This window comes from Nicotiana tabacum, chromosome 14 (assembly GCF_000715075.1).
Source record: "Nicotiana tabacum cultivar K326 chromosome 14, ASM71507v2, whole genome shotgun sequence".
NCBI lineage: Eukaryota > Viridiplantae > Streptophyta > Magnoliopsida > Solanales > Solanaceae > Nicotiana > Nicotiana tabacum.
In genome coordinates this window covers 25,381,349-25,390,305 of record NC_134093.1, presented here as the reverse complement: position 1 = coordinate 25,390,305, position 8,957 = coordinate 25,381,349, and the positions used below count along the sequence as shown (strand labels likewise).

Here is an 8,957-nt window from a genome sequence, read left to right as displayed (position 1 = left end):
TTGCTAATTGCTCTACATGTTTAGTTGAAGTTCTTGTTTCCTTTATTCCGTATTCATTATTTAACTGTTGAATTTTTTACTTGAAATTGCTATTCTTGGAATATCTTATTGTTGAAATTGGTATCGAGTTGCAAAGGTCGTGATTCCTATTGAGGCAACGTGTTAAGTTGTAAAATATTATTCTATTGAGTTACTCTCCGGTTGTTATTGTTGAGACTTTCTGTACATTGTGGTTGAGCCGTGGGCTCCTTATTGTGAAATTCTATTATTGTTTGGTTTCTCTCGCAAGTTGTGATATTGGGCACTTGAGGTGCGATTTGTGATACGTTGTGATATTGATACGCATGCGGTGGTATAAGGTCTGGGTGTTAAAACGCATGTGGTGAGACAAGGTGGGCTTGATACGCGTGGCTAGTAGGGAAACTACTAGAAGTCATGCGGTGTGATAAGGTGGGCTAAAATGAGGGATGCTATTTCGGAAAAAATAATTTTTCAAAACTAAATGTAAAGGCTCCCGCGGTGATATAAAGAAAGACTGTAAGTTATTATTTTGATTTGGGACTACGAGGCGGTACCTCAGTAGTGACCCTTTTGATCCAATCTCTATCTGTTGTATTTGACTTTGGTTGTTTGTTTCCTTTGCATATTAATTGTTGTTTTTCTCCGTGTTGTTCTACTTACTTTAGTTCCGTGTAGCTAGCCTTTACATGATATTTGTTGTTTAAATTTCGTTATTTTCATTGCTACACCGCCATACTGTTGTACAATCTGCTTATTTGTTCTAATAGGGTTCTGACCTAACGTCGTCACCACTCTATCGAGGCTAGGCTTGGCACTTATTGGGTACCGTTGTGGTGTACTATTGCTACACTTTTACACATTTTTTTTAGCGGATCCAGGTACATCCTACCAGTCCAAGCATCACTGATTTGTAAAATAGATGTTATTGTTAATTAGAATAGTGTTGTAGACTACTGTATTATGAAACTAAGGACCAAAAAAGAGTAGTCTTTAAAAGTGTACTATTCATTAGGATAACTAGAAAATCGATTTTAAACGATAAGATCAAAATATAAAGGACTAAGCTGAACCGTCAATATAACAATAGAAAGAAAAATGAGTTAAAATATGTAGGCCAATGTCGAACCTTTCACGTAACAATGAAGAACAAGGAAAGTGACTACAAGAAGGATGAAGTTAAACTTTAGACATACCAGACAGAGAAAAAAAGGTTGAATCCTCGCATGTAAACGTTTAAGAAAAAAGGAAAGAAAAAAAAAAAGAAAACGAAAAATGCCAAGGACCAAGTTGAACCTTCAAACATAACAAAAAAGAAATAAAAATATGAAGGGCCAAGCTGAACCTTTCACACGTGATGTTGAAAATTGAAGAACAAAGTGCTGATACCACCTACCACGGTGAGACTTCGAGCACCATGTTAGTATAATACTAACGCATTCAGAATTTAAATTTGATGTACAGATGATATGAAAAAAAAATTATAGAAGGACTACTCCACATAATACTAATATTTTAAATAAATTTAATATAAAATTTAAAATGAAATATAACATTACTTAAGTTATAGGGAAATCATCCGGGCAAATATATATATGAGTCAAACTTCTTAATTTTGACCGTAAATTCGAACATGTAATCTTTAATTTTTTTGAATAAAATTTAATATATTTTAAAATTACATTAAAAATAGTAATATAAGTTAGCATTCAAAATTTTTGAAAGACATACGAAAAAAATCATGATAAGAAAATAACTCATTTATTAACTCTAGAAATCTGAAATATATCATGTTTTTGGGGACGAAGAAAGTGCATAGAGAGGGGAATGGAAATGCGTGGGCGAAAATAGTTGATAAAGCCGAAAAAGGAAAATGGCATTTCACCCATTAAGGGTGTGTTTGGTATAACGGAAAATATTTTTTCAAAAAAACAGAAAATATTTTTTCAAGAAAATAAAGTAATAATCTTACTCATTTTTTGGTGTTTGGTATGCAAATTAAGGAAAATAACTTCTCAAGAGTCAAAAGTATTCATAAATTATAATTTAGATACAATAAAAATGAAGTCATAAACTTTCGAACCAACAACCTTCCGAACCCACAAATTTCATAAACTTCCGAACCGCTAAACTTTCGAACCCGTAAACTCTATAATTTCTAAACCCGCAAACTTCCAAACACATAAACCTCTTAACTCATAATTTTGGAACTCGTAAAATTTCGAACTTGTAAAGTGAAAAAAAAAAATAAACCAGAACTAAAAATATAAAATAAAAAAAATAAAAAAATTGCGGGGGGTTGGGGGATTGGGTGGGTGGTGCAGAAAAACGAAAAAACAGAAAATAGAAAATAGAAAATACAGGAAAAAAAAATTGTGCGAGAGTGGGATAGATGTGAGGGTAGGTGGAGTTTTTGGAAAATGTTTTCCGAACTTTTTCTAGGAAAGTCATTTTTCTCCAATTTCAGAAAAATGTGATATCTAGGAAAATATTTTTCAAACTATTTTATGCAACCAAACAGCGAAAAATAGGAAAACATTTTCCGGTTTTCTGTTCAAAACAAACACATCATAAATTTTGTGATATTACATAGGATAGTTGAACTTTTCAAACGATAAGAGAAAAGTACAAAGGACCAACCTGAACTTTCTGTGTAACAATAGACAAATATGAAAATAGAAATATAAAGAACAAAATCGAACCTTTAACATAACTAAGAAGAAAAAGAAAGTAAAGACATGAGGATCAAGTTAAACCTTAGAGAAAGAAAATAAAAAGTTTTGAACCCTCACAAACGCTGAAAGAAAAAGAAATATAAATATGGAGGACCAGGTTGAACCTTTCGTGTGTACTGTTGAAAATTGAAAAACAATAAGGACCAAGTTGAGCTTGAGCCTATACTTTTATTATAAAACCAGAGTTAATGTGCATTTGCACCTCAATTGAATTTATTTTCTCTCTTTTATAGGTTTGTTATATACTCCGTTGATTACTCAAAGTCTCAAAGTCGTCGGCAGAGGAAAACAACAAACAACATCATTACTCAGTACTCAGTACTCAGCACAGAATGTGTGAACAACACAAGACTTTGGAGTTTGGAACTGAAGAGTATAATTCCAATTCCAATTATGGGATTCCAATTCCAACACAAGACGTTGTATTTTGGCAAGCTGAATGTTATTCTGAAATCCCCGCTGGAAGTAATTTTGATATTCCGAGTAGTAGTAGTAATAATTTGCCAGGTTACATCAACTTCCCAGCTAATTCGACATATAATGAAAATGTTGAAATTATCCATGATTCTTTTGGCAAAGCTGCAGCTGATCAAGTAGTGTCAAGGAAACTGTTTTGCTTTGCTAATGGCCATGTTCTCGATCCACAACGTGTTGATTTGTTTTACTTGGATTTGTCAAAGAGAGCTTATCAAGTAACCATTCATCGACATAATGGATTCGACTTCTTTTCCTTAACAAAGGGTATGAGTATTTCTGTTATATATTATTTTTTTCCCCTCAATGTTGTAGTCTAATTTGCTCAGTTTTACATTTGTTTAACTTGGTTAGTACTGTGTTTGAGCTCACTATATCATATTCACTTGATATTGCACATATTGATATAGATCTGCATTTGTTGGGTGCAATGCTCTGGACTTGTGTCTACTTTAAAAGGACTAAAATAGATCTCTATTTGTTTATCAGTTGTTGACGTCTCAGATCTATTCCAGTTACTAAAGGTTTTTCTATCGTCGAAACTGCGACTGATGTTCCTCATAGATGATGAGTACTTACTTCTTACGGACGAGCTGAACCTCGTAGTGACGGGGCAGGTATTTATATATCCCCAGTTAAACATTACTACCACAATTAATTAATTCACTTCTGCATAACCTCTAAAGGTACATTAATTAATTCATATAAATTAAGGGTTCTTGAATTATTTTCAAGATTCACATTCTGAATCTGAATGCTCTAAAGGAACATCAATTCTTGTGATTATTTTTTTCATTCATCTTTTTTAATAGACTATGACTCATACTCATATAACAGGTTTCTTGTACAGTGGTTCGTCTAGTTTACTAGAAAATACGAGAAGGAATGTTATTTTCGTAATGTTATTTTCGCATTTTAGATTATTTTAGAGTTGAAATTAGACTATGACTCATATAACAGGTTTCTTATTTTCCTTACGATAATGTCGCATTTTAGATTATTTTGTTGATGATAACAACTTAATTAATTTAATGCAACGTTAATAATGTTTATGCATATGAGACATTTGTATATATATCAGTGAGTATAAAGTTTAAAACTCACAAAATAGTAGGAGTAGTAAACAATGTGTTGAGTCACAAAATAAAAAAAATAAAAAAAAGCATAAGTTTTGAAAACATATACTAATCCTATTTAGCTAGCTCATAATGTTTCAGCTTATATATTCATACTGCTCACAATAGCATCTTCCTATTGCTAGTATTATTAAGAACAAATAGAACCGGCTGTACACAAGATTTATTGCAAGATGTTTATGTTAATGCCTTCGGCAAATTAAAAGCACCTCACCTGGACATCTTAAAATCTTCATTTCCATCTAGTTTAGTCTACAAAAAAAAAAAAAAAAAAAAAATTGAACCAAAGGAATAAACGGTCCAAAGTGCCGTTCTTTATAGAAACATTTGATAAGAGATGACATACAAAATCATTTATCATTTACGCAATTGACTGATTCAACGAAGAAGTTGCATTTTATAATAATACCAAAAGATACTGCAGTTAGCTCAATGAGTAAAACCAAAAATGAAGAGAAGTACATTTGTTGGAGTATTTGCAACAATGGATTTGTTAGTAGCTTGCATAGTTGTATTTCACATCACTTTATCTGCAGTGGTATTAGCTATCCCATCTTTTATATGGGATAGATAATCCCACAAATTTGGTACAAAATTTATTGATATCCATAACCAAACATGGTATAAATACAATTCAAGTTTTCTGCTTATCTAATTTTGGATTTGAATCCCCAAATATAGTAAGAAACCTGCATGCACAGCTAAAACTGTGATGAAATGTTTTCTTATGTCTAATAACTGTTGCACACATTTTAATTGCTCTGTTATCTCTTTAATTGACTCTTTGTTAAATGATGAAATGTTGTTTCCTCTGAGAATAATGTTTTTCTGAAACCGCTTATGAACATTTTACCTTCTCGGGCCAGCGCATAGCGGGAGCTTATTGCACCGAACTACCAGAGAGGAACTGCTAATTTGGATTTTCCTTTACTGCAGCCGCATTTACAGATGGAAGTAAAACTTGCCTTTTCATTACAAAACCTGATGAGATCCACTATGCATTATGCCATTTCTCAAGCCTATTCTTCCAGAAAGACTAAAAGCCAAAATGTCAAATCTTTTGTTGTTTGTGAGTGTGAGAATGAACTTTTCCTTGATCATTGCAGAGAAAATAGCTCTCAGTCTATTCAATCCTTCATTCCTTTTGGGGGAAACATTAAATTATCCCCATGTAGGGTGGCTTCAGTAGTCTATAGTTTATACCTATATGGTGAAGTGCAAGAAAACTTTTCAATTCTAGGACGTGTTGTCGACGTTTCTTTTTCAAGTGTCAAGTTCTCCTATCGCACAGACCCTCATTCTTCACCTGGTCATTCGCAAGATTACCATTTTCACGGGATTTTGTCTTTGAGCTTGTTGGTACCCACTGAACAATCACCTGTTGAATTCTTTGAGATTGTATATTGTCCACAGAGAGCTCACTTAACTTCCAAAGATCAAAGAAGCCCTGGTACTAACAAGGTTAGCCTTTACTCTGCTGAATTCTTGCTCTTTTCTTATGGTTTTGCTAGTTCTATATATGTGTTTACTAGCCTAAATTCCTTTCTTCAGAAGAAAAATTTGTTATGTCTATTATGCTTTGTCTAGAATTTACATTTCCAACCACCTTAAAGCAGAAAATATTTACTAGTATAAGTCTTAACAGTTCATATTGTTTGCAGCAAAAGCAATATGGCTTGTCTCCATGTCTAGATTCTGCAGTAGTTCAAAGTTCATCAAATGAACGACAGATGTTATTGGAAGCATTCGAGGACGATGCAATTTATAGTCATGAAAGCCAAGAGGTTGTTGCAGAAAGTCAAACAAACATTCAAAAGAAAAGAAAGAAGTCAAGCACAATGTGGACTGCTGCTGATATGATAAGTTTAGAAGACCTTCAACAGAATTATGGCAAGAAACGTGAAGAGGCTGCTGAAAGCCTACAAGGTAAGCTCTGAGTTCTAATTTTTGTAGAATCTTGTTTACACATATAGGATCTAATCCAGGCGAATCTCACATCGACAAAACACGAGAGAGATGTTGACTATATAAGCAAACAAGCCTTAGATCATTGTGACGCATTTTAAAGTCGTGCAGGCCTAGGCCCAAAACGGATGGGTTGGATTGTTACATATTGTATCAGAGTCACTCTGCATGAACGGTGGGGCAAACCTCAGTGATGACCCTGAGTCCTTAAGGGGTGTATGTGATACCCTAGGCGAATCTCACATCGACAAAACACGAGAGAGATGCCGGGTATATAAGCAAACAAGCCTTAGACCCTAATGACCGTGTACGCATAGGCCGAAAGTGGACAGTACACCCATCATCTAGGAAATAAGCATTTTTCAATATTTTACTGCTATTATCTTCTTATCTAAAATTCTTGATTCCTGCAGTTAGTGTCTCTACATTTAAGAGAATATGCAGGAAGTTTGGCATTGACCGGTGGCCAACTGCTAAAAGAAATAAAGACAAGTGTCTCTTCTCTGCTCGCAAGTGCGATGCACCATTAATTGCTAAGGTGAGAACATCTCAACTACTACAAAATGGTATGCCATGTGAGGACAGGGAAACCACTTGTATTTCCAGGCCAAAGAGAAAAGGGAAGGAAAAAGAAGCAGCAGATAATATAGAGGCGATTAATCATTTCGAAGAACAACCTTCTGAAATACAGAACCGTACTCCCAAAAGGCAGGCAGTAGATTGTGCTACTAAAGATTCATCTTGCCTCAACTCAATCACCGTGAGCATACTTATCTTTTTCCTTTTCTCAGCCATCATTTCAACAATTTACCTTTTCTTGGCTCTACTTTATCTAGAGATGGAAAATATAGAAGAAAAGATATAATATAAGTTTCTTGAAAACACAGGAAGTTCCAGCACCAAGTTTCTTTTATATAACCATCTCTCCAATTATGCTTCAAGAATAGTTGTATATACGGTCAAAACTCTCTATAACAACATCGTTTGTTCCGATACTTTTTTGGCTATTATAGTGAAGTGTTGTTAAAAAGACATATATTATATAGTAACATAATATGAAAATTGGTTCCGAGAAAAACTTGACTTTTATAACGAATAGCTATTATATAGAATTACTATTATAGAAAGATGTGACTGTACTTTCTACTTTCTATCAGGGTTATGTCGTGGATGATATGGTTTCTACTCGTATGGGAGTTCAAGCTTATCTTGAGGCAATATCAATAGAGCAGTTGAACTCAATATCGTGCAACGAAAACACTTCACAAAACACAAAGCTTCTTTTCGACAACTTGATTGCATTGCCTCTGAAGGATCTGATCAATCCTGAGAAAGAGATTTATATGAAAGAAACATTGTGCATCCTAGCTGAAAACCTCTCTTTTTTTTTCAGTAGAACAAGCGAAACAGATAGTTGAACTCAAGTTTGATTTTTCTACACTTGTGCATAGCTGGAGAGAGTATTCTCAATCCCAAGTATGCAGTCAAAAGTTCTTTGAAGACTTGGAGAGAAATAGAACTTTACTAGCGACCTCAGCTAAAGATGAAGAGAGTCTAAAGGTTAGATATGACGAACTTCAAAGCAAGAAAAAAGAACTGATGGCACAATTTGAGGTAGTGCAAAAAGAGCAGGAAGGAATAGCTGAACAGAGGCGTGAAAAAACCGAGCAGAAGAAGCACTTGGTTTCTTTGGCGAAAGAGAAAGCGAGTAGAACCAAAGAAAAACAGTTGGTGATGACAATAGTACAACAAAGTTGAACAACTTAGTTGATCAATGGGCTAAAATACATTTTTTATTTAATTTAGATTTTTTTAGTAAGTAGGGCAGACTTACAATTCTATTTTTTCAAATTCAAATACTCCATGTTTCTTTCTAATATAGGATGTAGAGATAGTGGAGCTACAAAATCTTGAGAATTTTTCAATGTATTCCATTGAACCTGTACAAGGATATTTGTACATGTATTCAATAGATAAGGACAGAAAATTAAAGGTATATTCAGGAATCTATAGCTATATTACAGCTATTTTGTATTTGAACTAAATGGCTTGTCTTCTTCTATTTATGTGTTGGGCTATGTTGAGCCAGCAGACCTTGTGGCCCAATACATATACTCTCTTTAGCATGTGACCCAATACATAAACACTCTTTAGCATGTGGCCCAATACACAAGTCTTTAGTCTTCAGTCTAGATCCCTCGACAAACTTCAAGTTAGCCCAAATTCCCTCATCACACTTTGATTTAGCCCCAAATGTAGAACTCTTGAGATTGTTGATGCCAACACCCCCACCCACCCCACCCCCACCCCCCAAGTTGGAGGGGAGTGTAGCGATCCCCAACTTGCTGAGAATCAAGTGGTGAGAAGGCCCAGAAAGCAATTTTGTGAAGATATCGGCGAGTTGTGAAGACGAGGGCACAAAAGATAAGGAGATTAAACCAGAAAGGAATTGTTGCCACACAAAGTGACAATCAAGCTCAACATGCTTTCTTCTTTCGGGAAATACCGGATTACGAGCGATGGGAATTGTAGCTTGTGAGTCAGAGTGAATTGGAACAAAGAGAGTCGGAGAAACTGACAAATCTATGAGAAGCCTAGTTAACCAAGTGACTTCGACAACTACTCGTCT

At 34.6% G+C, this 8,957-nt stretch overlaps 1 protein-coding gene across 1 annotated transcript; it reads left to right on the top strand.

Annotated features, from left to right (window-relative positions):
* The first annotated feature begins 2,949 nt into the window (after positions 1-2,949).
* Positions 2,950-8,324, top strand: LOC107775968 (uncharacterized). Its single transcript, XM_016595775.2, has 6 exons — positions 2,950-3,494; positions 3,717-3,844; positions 5,300-5,824; positions 6,025-6,289; positions 6,742-7,088; positions 7,486-8,324. The coding sequence occupies exons 1-6, from the start codon at positions 3,086-3,088 to the stop codon at positions 7,744-7,746; spliced, it is 1,935 nt and encodes a 644-aa protein (XP_016451261.1). The 5' UTR covers positions 2,950-3,085; the 3' UTR covers positions 7,747-8,324.
* Positions 8,325-8,957: the final 633 nt, after the last annotated feature.